The following is a 16,138-nucleotide window of genomic DNA, read 5'->3' as shown; positions in this document are numbered from 1 at the left end:
GGAGAGAGAGAGAGAGAGAGAGAGGGGGAGAGAGGGAGAGAGAGAGGGGAGAGGGGAGAGAGAGGAGATAGATAGATAGATAGATAGATAGATAAAAGATCTCTCACTGTAAAAAGAACTCCACAATCAATCCTCAAAATAAGTACAAATCTTTATCAAGTAGACAAATATTAACTTGGAGCACAAAGAAATGCACACAAATCATACACGCACTCGCACAGACATAAATCACTTGTGTCTTATAGCTTTGCATAGTGTGTTCCTGAAGAGAAAACAATGCTCCCTGATTTCCTCAGTGCTGTTCCCATATACTCTTGTTAAAGCCAGGCCCTCCAGCTGTTGATCTGTCTACCACATACTTTCACTGTCAGAGCACAGCAGGCCACCGAGGTGCCATAAAGCCCCAATCAACAGTCATCCTCAGATAAACCCACAGCATTATCTGCAGTTGTAATATTCTGAGTCTTTATACAAGAACATGTTAGCTTAGTTGGGCCAGCCCTGCTAGCCTCTCATGGCAAATACCAACACATGTGGCACTTTCCCATGCATGAGAAAATGGACAAAAGCCATGCAGTAGTAATTAGCTTAAGCAATCTAAAGATCTGTTTGACATCTAAAAGATAAATTTGTTGTGACTCGACTCTGGTTGGAAGTAATCTGGACACCCATTTAGTTCTGAGGGACAATATACCATCTATCAACAACCTAGAAACTTCAGAAAATGCTTGAATCCAGTTTTAATGTATTGAATATTAATTTGATACTTACACTGACAGAAGAACCACAGCAATTAAAGTCCATTCTGGCCTTTTGTGAATGATATTAGTGTTTGTAAACCTAAAACAAATGACAATTCATAGCACCATTAACAAAAATGCACTTAAAAGCTTTAAAAAATTTGATGTGCATTGATGTCAGTCATAAAGACTTGTACATGCATATGATACGGGGAAATGAGTGCAATATTAAAGTCAAACTGCTTTATTAGGGTGTAATGTTTTTGAAGTTTGAATTTAGTAGCTCTCAACAGGAGAGACAGAATTCCTGGAAGCAGGTTCAACCCAAAGGTGAAGTGCCCCTTCAGAGGCATGGTAAATCATCTTCATAGTGTGACACACTACTTCCTGTTGACAGCACTTCTATGGCAAATCATAATTTATAGGCCGTGAAACTCAAAACTTCATGGTTTAGGCCAAAAAGGTCAAATGAGTGTCTGATAGGCAGACGTAAACACTGATTTTACCCTGTCATCCACTATTATTGAAAGGTTTGGGGTTGGTAAGATTTTATTAATGCTTCAGAAAGAAGCAATTATTTTTTCAAAAATACAGTAAAAACTGAAATATTAGAAGTTAAAATAACAGTTTTTTTTATTTTAATGCATTTTAAAATGTAATTACTTCATTGATGACAATTCTGAATTTTCAGAAGCATTCAATGTCACATGATACTTCAGAAATCATTCTAATATGCTGATTCGGTGTTAAAACATTTCTTAAATTTATCGATGTTGAAAATAGTTGTGCTGCTTATAACTTTTTGGAAATCATTTTTTCCCCTCATTTTTTTTTTTTGGGATTCTTTGATGAATAAAAATTTCAGCATTTATTTGAAATAGAAATCTTTTGAAGCATTATAAATGTCTTTACTGACACTTTTGATTATTTTTAGGTATCCTTACTCAATAAAATTATGAAAGTAATTAATACTTTTGAACAGTAGTGTACATGTATTACCTTGTCTAAAATTCTTAACTCTTCGTCTAGTGTGCAATGTGACTTACCTGAATGTCCTGACCAAATTATTTATGTCATTGATTACATCACTCATCGTTAGACGCAGGGTTCCCACAGCATCTCTCAAGCTTTGAAAAGACACAAAGAGGGGGCAGACTTTTAAATGAGATGTTTATTAACTGATAAGTACTTACATCAAAAAATAAAACAAATAAAATAAAAACAAATAAAAAAATTAATAAAAAACACACAACACTTTTGCTACTATTGAGGTGGGATATGGTTAAGGTTAGGGACAGGTTTGGTGGTATGGTTAGGTTTAGCTTAGGTTTAAGTGTGGGTCAAGGTAGAGGTAGGATCAACAGTGTAATTACAGATTAATTACATATGTAACTACTGGGATGTATTTTTAAATATAGGTACAAATATAAGAACGTGTGTACACAATAAGTGCATTGTATCAAATATTAATTTAAATGTAACTACATAGTACAAAGATACTTGAAATATAGTTTGTTCCAAGGAGGTTACGATTTGCAAGAAGACTATGAGTACTAGGTACTTTGATTTTCTTTCCAGCACATCTTAGAACAGTAACACAGGGCACCCTTTATACAGATTTCAAGCATGTCAAATGCATAAGATAACATTATTATAGTGCGAGCAAAACATTGTTAATGGTGTCTGAAACGACAAACACTGATCCAACCATTGCTGAACACTGACCTCTGGCTGAGCTTCTCCACAGCAATGCGTTTCTGAATCAGATGCTGTGCATGAGAATCAACCAAGGGCAGAGGAGGGTCCTTCCCACTGTCCTGCAGGACCATGAAAAAAAAAAAGTGTCAATCAAGAATGTAACATGCAGAAATCAATGAGAGATGCTGCCAGTTATCGTGAGGAACCTCAGTCTAACAAGCTTGAATTGAGCACCGGACAGTCCAAGTAACTGCAGGTTCAGACTTCAATATGCACATACTTGTATGTTAAAGCTACACTTTCCCAACCAAAAAAATAAAATAAAAATTTAAGTCATTTAAAGTCAAATTTTCTTTAAAAAATTAAGTCATTAAAGTCATAAAGTTCAAAACATATTTGTGGCTGTCAAACATTAGCAGCTCAGGTTCATAGTAGGGTTATTAAAACTAAAACCATTAAAACAAAGTAAATGTTAACTGAAATAAAATGTAAAATATTAATAAATATTATAATAGTATATAAATAATACTAAAACAAGAATTCACACATCCACTAAAAAAAACACTTTGAAACCATTTGGTAAAAATCACTGCAAAAAATATCTCAAGTTAGTTTTTTAGAAAAAAAAATATCATCAATGCAAGTGTAAGTCTTTAAGTGTAACTTTAAGGTGAGACAGGCAAATCATTCAGTTCCCACCTGTGTGTCTTGAGTGTTTTTGATGGCATCTGTCTTGACCTCTTCAGGTAGAACATACGTTCCTTTATAAAACTCTCTCACTCTCAGCTCCAGCAACTCTGTCTCCTTCTGAAGTGTTTCAAAATCAGGAGCTGAAGCACTGGGTCTGGAAGAACTTCCACTGTTCTGTCTCAAGCTCACTTCCACCTCAGCCTCATCCAGGTCATCTTCATCCAGTTCCTCCACTTCCTGTGCAGAAACCTCTGTTCCAGAGGCATAATCAGGCCCATAAAGAAACTTCATGGTTTCCTCAGTTCTCCACTCCATAAAAGTTTGTCGTAGATGCTCTAGCAGGCACAAACTGATGGTTGTAGGAGTTGTTTTAGCTTTGTTATGGTCCTTCAACAAGCCTTTGAGGCCTGCAGCTCCTCTCTTACTCATGCTCACCTGAGTGATGTTCAGACCACTAGTGGGAGGGGTGGAGTTTCCAATCTCAGACTGTGAAGGAAGGTTAGTTTCCTGTTGGGTTGCAGTGTCCTTCAGACTACACTGATTCAAAAGCTCCAGAGTTCCTTCAACATCAGATCCAGCAGATGTGGTTTTATTTGGTATAGACAGACAGGCAGTTGGGTCCGTCTGTGGTTGAGGAGTTTTTGAAGATCCACTTTCATCATTATTTTCTCCATCGAGTGTTTGTGTTGGTCCAGGATGTGCATATCGCTCATTTTCAGCACTCAACCTGTCCTCACTCACTCCGTCCCTCTTTGGCAGTTTTCCCCAGTGTACCCTCGTGTGTTTATGCTGTCTGGACACCACACTGGAGACAAAGTCTTGCTCAGTGTCACTGTTGTCGCTCTGGTTGAAGGGAGGGGAGTCCTTGTGAGATTCAGGAACGTCTGGGACAGGATTCTCAATGTCAGTTTCTGTCACAGGCTTGTCTACCAACTTTATTTCCTGTCCAGAGCTGCCTCTGTAGACAGATGAAAATACATTGTGAGTCAGTTCATACAAATATAATCTACTAATTTCTTTAGAAATGTTATATCACTGCAAAAGATCTTCTACTAAACCATGAGATTTCTCTATGACAAACAAAACCGCTTGTACATACCCCTCTCCTTCGTTCATCAGCTTAACTTCTGGAGGCCTTTTATAAAAAATAATGTAATTTTTTTTTTTAGAAATAAAATGCTGAACATTGTTACATGAAATAAAAAATATGACAAAAATGCTAAAAATCTTATTGCTGAATCCACTACTGCTCAAAAATGTGGTGTCTAAGTTATTCTTTTTTTTTTTTTTTTTGAAAGAAATGAATACATTTATTCTGTAAGGACATATTAAATTAATAATAAAGACATGTGCAATGTTATAAAAGGTTTATATTTCAAGCAAAGGTTATTCAGGTTATACATAATAAGAAGAAATTATTCTTGAGTACCAAATCAGCATATTAATACAATATTTGTATTATTATGCTGTACTTCTGATCAAAATAAATGCAGTCTTGGTCAGTATAAGAGACTTCTTTCAAAAACATAAAAAAACTTTCAGAATCCAAACTTTTGAACAGTAGAAGAAATGTAATACAATTTGTTATTATATAAAATAGATATGTGATTAATAATAAATATTTTTATTAATAAATTACACATTCACCTAATTATAATTAAGTTTAAGTAACACAGTTAAGTAATTGATTGAAAGATGCACTACCTCTCCTCCTTTCTAAGCCAAAGTGGTGTTTTTGATATCTGGAGCTCAAAACATTTGGAGGCTTTGTAGCAGAAATTACTGCAAAAACACTGAAAAATTAAACAAAAGAAAATGATGAACTTGTCTGCTTAATCTACTATTAGTTATTAAAAGAGAAATTAAAACAAAGCAAGGAATAAAATCATACCTTGCGCTCTGTAATATCATAGACTCTGTTCGTTTTGGTGGATATTTTAAACTGTTGAGTGGGTATCTGAAATGTAATAAACTCTTATGAGACAGTCAGAAACATAACTGATAATGCAAATTAAAAACGAGGGAAAGAAGTGATGTTTACTGTGTAATCCCTAAAAGGTTCTTACGTTAGTTAGTTTATTTGGACACCTAGGATATCCACACAGTTTAGCAATGCACCTTTCTTCCACTGTGTCTTTGTAGTTGGCAGGAGTGATGTGCCATGCCTATAGATAACAGTACATTCTCTTTGAAGCACAACAAACAACCGTTTAAATCTCCAGCTGAACTGTATAGAGGCCAATTACAGTACGTTATGTGACTTACACAGTCGATGAGGAACTCCTCTGTCACACTGTCCTCCAGCAGCCGCTCAACTACCTGCAGGGCTTTGCGCTCCAAATCTAGCTTCTGTCTGAGCGCCACTTTAATAGCTTCCCTCCTGCAAACATTACACTCCATGTAACCTGTATCACTTTAATAACGATATCAACTTATCATATAAAGTGTTACTCAAAAACAGTCCAACTAAAGTAAACAAACATACTTTCTCGCCTCATCCGCTGCTGAAATCACCTGGGTTCCTTTGCCCCCTAAAATTCAGGACAAATATTCTGTTAAAATATAAAAACAAAAACTTCGAGGAAAAATTCCATATACTACCTTTCTTCTTTGATTTCGAGGCTCGAATCTTTCCTGTCGCGTCCATCTTTTTCTTCTTCTTCTTTGGTGTTTTATTGGCGGTTGGCAAACCAGCTTATAGGTGCATTACCGCCACAGACTGGACTGGAGTGTGGATCAAGATTTATCTGTCGCGTCCATGCTTGTTTTCTCACAACAAAACTCCTTCCGGTTACGTCACATCACTACGGCAAGCAGCCAGCGACACGCTTCATTCTGCTGCAGTTTCTAAACATGCGGAGCTACATATTGAAAGTATAGCTGCAAGTGAGCGCGCTTTTGCAATTTGTATCTTGTTAAGTAGACGTATATCTCATTAACAAAATAAATCAGCAGCCATGCCTATACAAAGCTACGCGAAAGCATAATCTTATTGTAGAGCTTATTTTGAACACGCCAGTCGTATAGAGATTTTTAAGTTATTCTTTTTTTTTTTTTTTTTGAAAGAAATGAATACATTTATTCTGTAAGGACATATTAAATTAATAATAAAGACATGTGCAATGTTATAAAAGGTTTATATTTCAAGCAAAGGTTATTCAGGTTATACATAATAAGAAGAAATTATTCTTGAGTACCAAATCAGCATATTAATACAATATTTGTATTATTATGCTGTACTTCTGATCAAAATAAATGCAGTCTTGGTCAGTATAAGAGACTTCTTTCAAAAACATAAAAAAACTTTCAGAATCCAAACTTTTGAACAGTAGAAGAAATGTAATACAATTTGTTATTATATAAAATAGATATGTGATTAATAATAAATATTTTTATTAATAAATTACACATTCACCTAATTATAATTAAGTTTAAGTAACACAGTTAAGTAATTGATTGAAAGATGCACTACCTCTCCTCCTTTCTAAGCCAAAGTGGTGTTTTTGATATCTGGAGCTCAAAACATTTGGAGGCTTTGTAGCAGAAATTACTGCAAAAACACTGAAAAATTAAACAAAAGAAAATGATGAACTTGTCTGCTTAATCTACTATTAGTTATTAAAAGAGAAATTAAAACAAAGCAAGGAATAAAATCATACCTTGCGCTCTGTAATATCATAGACTCTGTTCGTTTTGGTGGATATTTTAAACTGTTGAGTGGGTATCTGAAATGTAATAAACTCTTATGAGACAGTCAGAAACATAACTGATAATGCAAATTAAAAACGAGGGAAAGAAGTGATGTTTACTGTGTAATCCCTAAAAGGTTCTTACGTTAGTTAGTTTATTTGGACACCTAGGATATCCACACAGTTTAGCAATGCACCTTTCTTCCACTGTGTCTTTGTAGTTGGCAGGAGTGATGTGCCATGCCTATAGATAACAGTACATTCTCTTTGAAGCACAACAAACAACCGTTTAAATCTCCAGCTGAACTGTATAGAGGCCAATTACAGTACGTTATGTGACTTACACAGTCGATGAGGAACTCCTCTGTCACACTGTCCTCCAGCAGCCGCTCAACTACCTGCAGGGCTTTGCGCTCCAAATCTAGCTTCTGTCTGAGCGCCACTTTAATAGCTTCCCTCCTGCAAACATTACACTCCATGTAACCTGTATCACTTTAATAACGATATCAACTTATCATATAAAGTGTTACTCAAAAACAGTCCAACTAAAGTAAACAAACATACTTTCTCGCCTCATCCGCTGCTGAAATCACCTGGGTTCCTTTGCCCCCTAAAATTCAGGACAAATATTCTGTTAAAATATAAAAACAAAAACTTCGAGGAAAAATTCCATATACTACCTTTCTTCTTTGATTTCGAGGCTCGAATCTTTCCTGTCGCGTCCATCTTTTTCTTCTTCTTCTTTGGTGTTTTATTGGCGGTTGGCAAACCAGCTTATAGGTGCATTACCGCCACAGACTGGACTGGAGTGTGGATCAAGATTTATCTGTCGCGTCCATGCTTGTTTTCTCACAACAAAACTCCTTCCGGTTACGTCACATCACTACGGCAAGCAGCCAGCGACACGCTTCATTCTGCTGCAGTTTCTAAACATGCGGAGCTACATATTGAAAGTATAGCTGTAAGTGAGCGCGCTTTTGCAATTTGTATCTTGTTAAGTAGACGTATATCTCATTAACAAAATAAATCAGCAGCCATGCCTATACAAAGCTACGCGAAAGCATAATCTTATTGTAGAGCTTATTTTGAACACGCCAGTCGTATAGAGATTTTAGCTATCTTACTAATGACTGCAATAACCAATTTTACATCAATACAGACTCTGTGAGGAAGACTGAGGTGTATTTATGAATCTTTTTTATTATATGGATATTTTCTCTAATATGTGTGTCTGCTGTGTTTGTTAATGATAGCTGGACAGTGTGTGACAGTGAGCTGCTCTTTATAAAGATGTCATGATTGATCATGACGTCAGTGCACTCTTGTCTTCGCACCTCATTATTCTGTTGTTATCAATTATATAATTTCTTTATACAGAAAGCCTTGATAACAGAAGACGTTTCTGGCCACCAAGATGGCTCTAGAACTGCTCTGTGATGTGGTCCAGAGATGTGTAAGTGTAGCTATGTTCTACTGTACATTTACAATGTGTCAGCTACGCACAGTCACCTATGTATTCATTTTTTCTTTAGCAAGCAATCAAGGATGAAGGCTTCTCACCGGAAGACTATGATTTATTCTTCACTGCAGGAAGAACCTGTATAGAGCAAGGCAACAGTGCTCAGGTTCTCAGCATCCTAGTTGATGAGAAGAACAAGGTGAGTTGAACAGTGTCTAGTGTGCTTTGTGACTCATGTATGAAGAGGCCAAATTCAGGAAGCTTTATCCTTGTTTTACTCAAGAGCATAGTGAGATGCATGGGCTGGAATCTGCTGGGGCCACTAGTACAGATCCTCTTGAAGAAGGAAGACAGAAACCTTCCACACTGCCATGCCATCCTGTCACATCTGCTGGAGGTTATTTGTGATTTGTTTTTAAACTGTGATGAGATATTTGGTTATGACCAGCATGCAGTTTCCATACTGCTTTCAAACATTCAGTGATGTTTTGTGAAACAGGTTTGCAGTCCTAAAGAGCTGCTGGTGGGTTTATTGGAGCAGGTGGAAGAGGCTGATACTGGCTCCATTGCTGAGACAGTTACTCTTCTCCTCAAGCCTTTACAAACAGGTTTCTCATCTCTTTGTCACTGAATCTTTAACACTGAAAGTAAATACATTGCTTTTTTTCTTAAACAAATGTTTTGTGGTGAGGTTTCTATTGTTGGTGTTTTAAGGAAAAATCCTTTTGGTGTGCTGCTGAAAGCCTAAACATTTCAGCTACTACATCTCTGAGATTTAATTTTGATATCTAATATTCTTGATATTAGAGATTTAGATTTGATCCTTTTAAAATTTTTAATCTACACTACTGCTAAAAATTGTGGGGTTGTATTTTTTATATTTTTGAAAGAAGTCTCTTATGCTCAAAAAGGCTGCATTTATTTTGATTAAGTAAAAAAAGAACAATTATAGATTTAAAACAGTAAAATTAGTAGTTAAGTATTGTGAGATATTATTATCACAATTTAAAATAACTGTTTTCTATTTTAATATGTTTGAAAATGTAATTTAGTCCCGTCATTTAGAAAAACCCTTACTGACCCCAAACATTAGAGGTAGTGTAGATAAACTCTCTAGATTTCACTAACTGACTACTCATTTGTTTGTCCAACTAGTCGACCATCCTGTCCATCCATACTAACTCTTCCATGTTACATTTTTATATATAAGTAATTGATTGAAAGATGCACTACCTCTCCTCCTTTCTAAGCCAAAGTGGTGTTTTTGATATCTGGAGCTCAAAACATTTGGAGGCTTTGTAGCAGAAATTACTGCAAAAACACTGAAAAATTAAACAAAAGAAAATGATGAACTTGTCTGCTTAATCTACTATTAGTTATTAAAAGAGAAATTAAAACAAAGCAAGGAATAAAATCATACCTTGCGCTCTGTAATATCATAGACTCTGTTCGTTTTGGTGGATATTTTAAACTGTTGAGTGGGTATCTGAAATGTAATAAACTCTTATGAGACAGTCAGAAACATAACTGATAATGCAAATTAAAAACGAGGGAAAGAAGTGATGTTTACTGTGTAATCCCTAAAAGGTTCTTACGTTAGTTAGTTTATTTGGACACCTAGGATATCCACACAGTTTAGCAATGCACCTTTCTTCCACTGTGTCTTTGTAGTTGGCAGGAGTGATGTGCCATGCCTATAGATAACAGTACATTCTCTTTGAAGCACAACAAACAACCGTTTAAATCTCCAGCTGAACTGTATAGAGGCCAATTACAGTACGTTATGTGACTTACACAGTCGATGAGGAACTCCTCTGTCACACTGTCCTCCAGCAGCCGCTCAACTACCTGCAGGGCTTTGCGCTCCAAATCTAGCTTCTGTCTGAGCGCCACTTTAATAGCTTCCCTCCTGCAAACATTACACTCCATGTAACCTGTATCACTTTAATAACGATATCAACTTATCATATAAAGTGTTACTCAAAAACAGTCCAACTAAAGTAAACAAACATACTTTCTCGCCTCATCCGCTGCTGAAATCACCTGGGTTCCTTTGCCCCCTAAAATTCAGGACAAATATTCTGTTAAAATATAAAAACAAAAACTTCGAGGAAAACTTCCATATACTACCTTTCTTCTTTGATTTCGAGGCTCGAATCTTTCCTGTCGCGTCCATCTTTTTCTTCTTCTTCTTTGGTGTTTTATTGGCGGTTGGCAAACCAGCTTATAGGTGCATTACCGCCACAGACTGGACTGGAGTGTGGATCAAGATTTATCTGTCGCGTCCATGCTTGTTTTCTCACAACAAAACTCCTTCCGGTTACGTCACATCACTACGGCAAGCAGCCAGCGACACGCTTTATTCTGCTGCAGTTTCTAAACATGCGGAGCTACATATTGAAAGTATAGCTGCAAGTGAGCGCGCTTTTGCAATTTGTATCTTGTTAAGTAGACGTATATCTCATTAACAAAATAAATCAGCAGCCATATATTTTTTTTTAATGTTGATGTTTGAATATTTATTGAAAGGATCCTAAACTAAATGACTCCTCTTTCCCCCCCATTGTCTCCTGACCTTCTCAGTGCTGCTGCGGCTGGGCATGAAGAAGGCCTCGTCTGTGGGCATGGCTCTCTCCACACTTCTTAGCCAGGTGGCCAGATTGCCGGTACCTGTCACCAAAGAGCAGGAGGAGGATGATGTTTTTGGTCTGTGTCACTGCTGCACTGCTCTTCTACAATTTGTCAAGCCCTTTGTTGAGGAGATCAAGGAGGTTGTCAAGGATAACAACAGAATATCCAAGGACAATGAGCTCAGAGTGGAACTACTCAAGTTGTAGGTGCCCAATTTGTTGTTTAGAATTATGTAGATTTAAAAAAAAAATTATTATGCAATATAGCATACAATTATAATATTGGCCATTTATTTCTTAATCATATTTTTTATCCAGCTGTATGAAGAGTTTAAGTAAGCCTCTACTGGAGGTGCATTTGAAAGATCCAGACACACTTCTGAAATCCCCTCTGAGAGACTTTGCTACAGAGATACTGGTATAATACTGCATGCGTGTTCTTAACTATTACATTCCTTTATTGCATTATTTATTGCACTTACACTACTGCTAAAATGTTTGGGATTTATTCAGCAAGGATACATTAAATTGTTTTAAAAAAGACTTTATAAATATACTGTTCACTTTTAATGCATCAAAGTATCCTGAAAAAATGTTTCCACAAAACTGTTAAGCAGCACAACTGTTTTCAACATTGATAATAAGAAGAAACATTTTTTGAGCTGTAAATTAGCATATTGATTGATTTCTGAAGGATCATGTGACACTGAAGACTGGAGTCTTCAGCTTTGCCATCACAAGAATAAATTGCAATTAAAAAATGTTAAAATATAAGAAGTTATTTTAAATTGTCATAATATTTCACAATATTTCCTAATATTGTATTTCTGCCAAATAAATTCTTCATTCTAAAAGACTTCTTTCAAAAGCATTTAAAAATCATACCGTAACCAAACTTTCGAACAATAGTGTAAGTTGCACTAATAAAATTGCATCAAGTAACAAAATGAAATTTAGAGGCATCTGCCAATGTATTTGAATATTACTGCCTTGATGTACATTTTCCTAATTTATCTCCATTATGTCTACAGATCATTTTGTCAAGTATTGGGGAGTCACTCCCTGATTTGTTAAGTCGTAATGTACTGAAGAGAAGGGAGGTCCCAGGTTTTCTTGAAGAGGAGGTAAGATACCCGAAGGAGTCACTGGCCTGCTTGTCCCACCTGCTTTTTGTGGATCATATAGCTGTGGACATCTTTCCAGCTGTTCTCAGGTGAAGAGTGAAGCTGTTCACCATGTTGATTTACATTTGTATTAAGAATGAACACAGCAAATGTTTTTGCTGACATTTTGTTTACATGTTTTTTCAGTCCGATTTTTGTTCTGCAATGCAACATGGAATATATTGAGCTGCTGTTAAGCAGGTAATTATGGAATTATGACAATAAATCTGATATTAAAATGAGAGTCTTCTGACAAACAAATTTTATCTGCATTCATAGAACTGAAGAATCCCGTCTGCAGAAAGGACTGGTATGAGTGTTCTTTACAACAACAAACCATACCACGTTGTATTTACGTTTTATACAGAGATTGATAGCAATAATTTATTATGTGCGGTTGTAATATTCCTTTAATTCTGTCATCATAGGAATTGTATGAAAAAAGTCTTATGAGAGTGGAAGATAACAGTCTACCAGTAGATCTTTTGGAGCTGAAGACATTTTTCAGTGTTCCACAGGTAAAATGTTAAAACTTATGGCATTTTAACAATAGTTTTGTGCGTCTTTTAGGTGTTCTAAGATGTTCTGTTTTCTCTTTAGAATTTGGTTAAAGTTATGACGCTGTGTCCAGATCAGACTTTGGTAAGTGAGACCTTTTGTGTGGAGGTAACTTGTAATAGAATGTGGTTTGTTATCATTGTTGATTTTGATTTGTCTTTGCCCACATCACCACAGAGAACTAAAGGCCTGAAAGTGTTTCAGCTGAGTATTGACAAATTCAACACAGAGGCCAAATACAAGTTTTTCAAGTAAGCCTTTATTCTAACATTTAAACATGAAAACTTCTCATTATTTGGTCCGACACAAAACATTGGTAATAAACATGGTTAATAAAAACATACACGGAAAAATAAAAATTACTCAGTGTTGGGTGCTTAGATCATAAAAGCATACAGAGACTGCCTATGATATGTTAAAAAGCCAATTGTAACTGTATTTTTCATAATTTTGAATTTATGCTTCACAATGTGAATGTATATCTCGCAGAGTAGGACAGCTAATTAATAAAATTTATAAGAATTGCTATTTAAAATAATGAACAACAAATCTGATGATTGATAACTCATGTCTGCGCTCTGTGAAGTGAAAACACGTCACCCACTTTACAGTTGTGAATAATACAATTTTGAAATGAAGCATATAAAATAGAACACAGATTGAGCTGCTTTGGGGAAATTGCCCGACCCAAGTTACCGTAAATATGAGTGTTTATATTAAGTGATTCAAACAGTTGCATAAAGTTTATTGTGGCCTGCCATGCCAGGTGCTTTGAAAGATGCATTTAAAGTGTTTGATTAGTTTTCCTCACTCTGTAATTTTACAGGTGTATGTTTGTCTGTAAATGTTAGAAAATCTCACTTTTATTTCCATTTTGTATAAAGGCTCATCCTGGCCCATTCATTTTTGTAAATAATGGATTAAAAGGAACAATTTCTCTAAAATGTCTCATGTAGGTAGTAAATCCTAATGGTAGTTTTTAACGACAAATAAGAGTTTGCCCTGGCACAGGCTGTTAGTAAATCTGGCCATTAGTAAAAGATTCAGTAAATGATATTCTTCCATTTTCAGGGGCATGTTGAAAACAAGTCACCATGCTGGGGTGGAGGGATATATAATCAAGAACATCAAGAATCAGATTGACTTTTCACTCAAGGTAAGATAAGTCATGATATCATGCCATCAACATTACCCCGATTGATTGTTTTGATCTTGCATTTTTTTTAGCAATGTAATGGTAATGATTGGTTCCTGGGTAAACATCTGCTGCCACTGCTGCGGCTAGTGCTGTGCCTTCCACAAGGACCAGAAACAGACCTGCTGCAGAACTTAGACAGGTGAGACCCTTTAAACAAACCTGAGTCTTTCTGCAACTGCGGTTGGTTCAATGGCAGTCCATTTGACTTGACAAAACTGCTATCAATATCAAATAGGATCATGGAATCACTGAACCTCCTGAGATACATGCTCATCCGAGATAAAGAATGGGAGAATGAGGTAAGCTCATTCCATCCTTTAATGACTATGCAGTACATCAGTAGTTCAACCAAAGTCCTGGGAGCCACTAGGGGGCATTAGCACACTTTCAGTCTATTTTAAAATAATTTAAAATAAGAAAAAACAAGCCTTAAAAAGATAAAACAACTACAAAGATTAATATTAAGAAGAAAAGGATATGAATCCAAGATCATATTTATGGTACTATTATTGGGTAAAAAATTGCTGACCAGTGTTATTTTAGTATAGTAGAGATACTGTTATAGTTTTTATTAATATTTTGAATGACTTTTTTTGCACATCATATTTTTTTTAGACAGGAATCTGGACAGAGCTTTATAAGATTGAGGACAACTATCTGAAGCCACTGAGGACCGGTCTGAACATGTCCAAAGCACATTATGAAGCAGAACTGAAGAGCGCGAAAGAAAATAAGAAGATCAGTTCAAAAGGTGCAATACACTCTCGTTCATAACATTGAGCTCTCTGAAAGTAACCAGAGAATGTATTTAACATTTATGCTGTGTGAATGTAGTCTGTTACATACATTTTCTGTAGTCAGGCTGTTGACCCTTTTTTTGTTCAACAGACTCTAAAGCATCGGTCTGCACAGTAACTGTTGACAATGAGAAGCTGCACAACATGACACCAGAAATGCAGATTCAGGTATATTATTTTGTGTATTAATCCACATTAGTGCTGTTATACAGTGGACACAGTTAACAATGTTTGCATGCCACTTCTGCAGGTTCTGCAGTCAGCCGTCTTCACATTTGATCTGATAGAGGGTGTCTTGGCAAGAATTGAGGAGATAATCGAGACTAAAGAAAGACCCGTCGTGATGTGAGAGACTGTATGACCCCTTCAACATCTTTTCTTTCGGTTAACATAGTCACTCTTCTTGAAGCAGATTCTTTTAAAGACCCTAAAACCAATCACAGGGATAGATAGCCACCGGCTCTAGGGTGGGGAACAAAGCATGGGCTTTTTTTTTTGGTTTATTTAGCGGTATTTTCTCTCTGTCCACTCTTGCTCCAGTTGCGCATCACTATACAGTAACATTAGTGTAGTATATAGACAGTGAGAAAACACGAAAATCATATTTGTAACTTTTTTTTTGGATAGATTTTCAAGGTTTGACCACTGAACTATGATTGTGCAAATTTGTACATGTCAAGATACTAATGTAGAAAAGTAATGTTAGGTCACCTAAAAATGTATATGACAGTACAATATGTTGTTGGATTATTATTATTTCCAGGCTTGAAATGTTCAGCTTTGTGTATGTCAGTCACAAAAAACAAACACTGTGAACTATGCAAAAGTATTGCACAGGTTAAGATTGGAGCGGAAAATTACCTAGAGCTTTAAGATGCTGTTTGTACCTGCATTTTTGCATCTTTCTTGTCTGTGAAATCACTGCTCTTTTGTGAGGGAAATATTTAGCAATGTTGTTCTCTTCTGATTTTGCTTTGAGTAAATACCATTGTTTCCAGATGCAGTTTTTCTTTTCTCATACAGGGTCTAATTCACTAACCATGTGTAATGCACATATATTTAAAGTGAAATCAGACTGTGTGAGTGATCATGATTCATCAAAAGCTTTAGTTTATTCTGAATTTTAATGATTTTTTAAATGCAAAATTTATTCTATATGTACTAAATAATTAGTAACAATCAAAACCATGTGTATGTCACAATATCACATTTGGTTGGCCTTATAAACATAAAATATTGACTTATTGCTCCTCAGGCACACATTCAGTAATCAAAATAATGTGAAAACCTGGGAAATAGGCAATATTTTTTGTTAAGGTGTTTTACCACCATTTGCCTTCAATACAGCTCCCAAGCTTCTTAGAACAGATTCATGCAACTTTGGAATAGTCAGAACATCTGCCAATAGCTCCAAAGATGTAGGCTTTCTAGATCGCTTTCTCATTTTCTCCAAAACTGTCCACAGTGGTTTGATAACATTCAAGTCATATTTTCTGGCCACAGCAGATGTGGAAGT

At 35.9% G+C, this 16,138-nt stretch overlaps 3 protein-coding genes across 6 annotated transcripts in view; 1 reads left to right on the top strand and 2 right to left on the bottom strand.

Moving 5' to 3' along the window:
- LOC107716948 (putative RNA polymerase II subunit B1 CTD phosphatase rpap2) overlaps positions 1 to 5,957 on the bottom strand; it is an 8,596-nt gene extending 2,639 nt beyond the window's left edge. The window contains exons 1-13 of one of the 2 annotated variants that reach the window (XM_016523583.1): positions 5,889 to 5,957; positions 5,730 to 5,775; positions 5,614 to 5,659; positions 5,394 to 5,508; positions 5,195 to 5,293; positions 5,020 to 5,085; positions 4,833 to 4,921; positions 4,228 to 4,263; positions 3,138 to 4,086; positions 2,466 to 2,557; positions 1,787 to 1,867; positions 772 to 840; positions 106 to 678 (exon numbers count right to left, since the gene is read on the bottom strand). In XM_016523583.1, coding sequence (XP_016379069.1) covers positions 513 to 678; positions 772 to 840; positions 1,787 to 1,867; positions 2,466 to 2,557; positions 3,138 to 4,086; positions 4,228 to 4,263; positions 4,833 to 4,921; positions 5,020 to 5,085; positions 5,195 to 5,293; positions 5,394 to 5,508; positions 5,614 to 5,659; positions 5,730 to 5,775 — 1,854 coding nt within the window. In that variant the 5' untranslated portion in view covers positions 5,889 to 5,957 and the 3' untranslated portion in view covers positions 106 to 512. Of the gene's footprint in view, positions 1 to 105; positions 679 to 771; positions 841 to 1,786; positions 1,868 to 2,465; positions 2,558 to 3,137; positions 4,087 to 4,227; positions 4,264 to 4,832; positions 4,922 to 5,019; positions 5,086 to 5,194; positions 5,294 to 5,393; positions 5,509 to 5,613; positions 5,660 to 5,729; positions 5,776 to 5,888 lie in introns of those variants that run through there. The other variant, XM_016523584.1, reaches the window with a different exon arrangement.
- Positions 5,958 to 5,971: 14 nt separating this feature from the next.
- On the top strand, positions 5,972 to 15,636 carry glmna (glomulin, FKBP associated protein a). 3 transcript variants are annotated; one of them, XM_016523587.1, is made up of 19 exons: positions 5,972 to 6,014; positions 8,195 to 8,270; positions 8,350 to 8,475; positions 8,560 to 8,673; positions 8,776 to 8,884; positions 10,860 to 11,109; positions 11,225 to 11,324; positions 11,938 to 12,119; positions 12,217 to 12,270; positions 12,349 to 12,379; positions 12,498 to 12,587; positions 12,670 to 12,711; positions 12,805 to 12,878; positions 13,699 to 13,783; positions 13,855 to 13,964; positions 14,061 to 14,124; positions 14,441 to 14,576; positions 14,714 to 14,790; positions 14,873 to 15,636. In XM_016523587.1, exons 2-19 carry the CDS (start codon positions 8,232 to 8,234, stop codon positions 14,969 to 14,971), a joined length of 1,782 nt encoding a protein of 593 aa, XP_016379073.1. In that variant the 5' UTR covers positions 5,972 to 6,014; positions 8,195 to 8,231; the 3' UTR covers positions 14,972 to 15,636. The 3 variants fall into 3 exon arrangements, with proteins under 3 accessions (XP_016379073.1, XP_016379071.1, XP_016379072.1); XM_016523585.1 differs by lacking the exon at positions 5,972 to 6,014 and adding an exon at positions 7,704 to 7,778; XM_016523586.1 differs by lacking the exon at positions 5,972 to 6,014 and adding an exon at positions 7,872 to 7,996.
- LOC107716950 (putative RNA polymerase II subunit B1 CTD phosphatase rpap2) lies at positions 6,596 to 7,722 on the bottom strand. The gene is made up of 7 exons (XM_016523588.1): positions 7,657 to 7,722; positions 7,498 to 7,543; positions 7,382 to 7,427; positions 7,162 to 7,276; positions 6,963 to 7,061; positions 6,788 to 6,853; positions 6,596 to 6,689 (listed from the first exon to the last, which is right to left on the bottom strand). Exons 2-7 carry the CDS (start codon positions 7,541 to 7,543, stop codon positions 6,597 to 6,599), a joined length of 465 nt encoding a protein of 154 aa, XP_016379074.1. The 5' UTR covers positions 7,657 to 7,722; the 3' UTR covers position 6,596.
- Positions 15,637 to 16,138: the final 502 nt, after the last annotated feature.

This window comes from Sinocyclocheilus rhinocerous, unplaced genomic scaffold (genome assembly GCF_001515625.1).
Source record: "Sinocyclocheilus rhinocerous isolate Xijiao unplaced genomic scaffold, SAMN03320098_v1.1 scaffold930, whole genome shotgun sequence".
NCBI lineage: Eukaryota > Metazoa > Chordata > Actinopteri > Cypriniformes > Cyprinidae > Sinocyclocheilus > Sinocyclocheilus rhinocerous.
This window is presented reverse-complemented; position numbering and strand designations above follow the sequence as displayed.

Excerpts from the sequence above, each read along its gene's own strand:
- LOC107716950 (XM_016523588.1), bottom strand. The coding sequence starts at position 7,543 with ATGGACGCGACAGGAAAGATTCGAGCCTCGAAATCAAAGAAGAAAG. Across the intron at positions 7,062-7,161 it reads AGGAGTTCCTCATCGACTGT|GCATGGCACATCACTCCTGC; the intron begins GTAAGTCACATA and ends TGTTATCTATAG. Across the intron at positions 6,854-6,962 it reads GTCCAAATAAACTAACTAAC|ATACCCACTCAACAGTTTAA; the intron begins GTAAGAACCTTT and ends ATTACATTTCAG.
- glmna (XM_016523587.1), top strand. The coding sequence starts at position 8,232 with ATGGCTCTAGAACTGCTCTGTGATGTGGTCCAGAGATGT. Across the intron at positions 8,476-8,559 it reads TAGTTGATGAGAAGAACAAG|AGCATAGTGAGATGCATGGG; the intron begins GTGAGTTGAACA and ends GTTTTACTCAAG. Across the intron at positions 12,712-12,804 it reads TGTGTCCAGATCAGACTTTG|AGAACTAAAGGCCTGAAAGT; the intron begins GTAAGTGAGACC and ends ACATCACCACAG.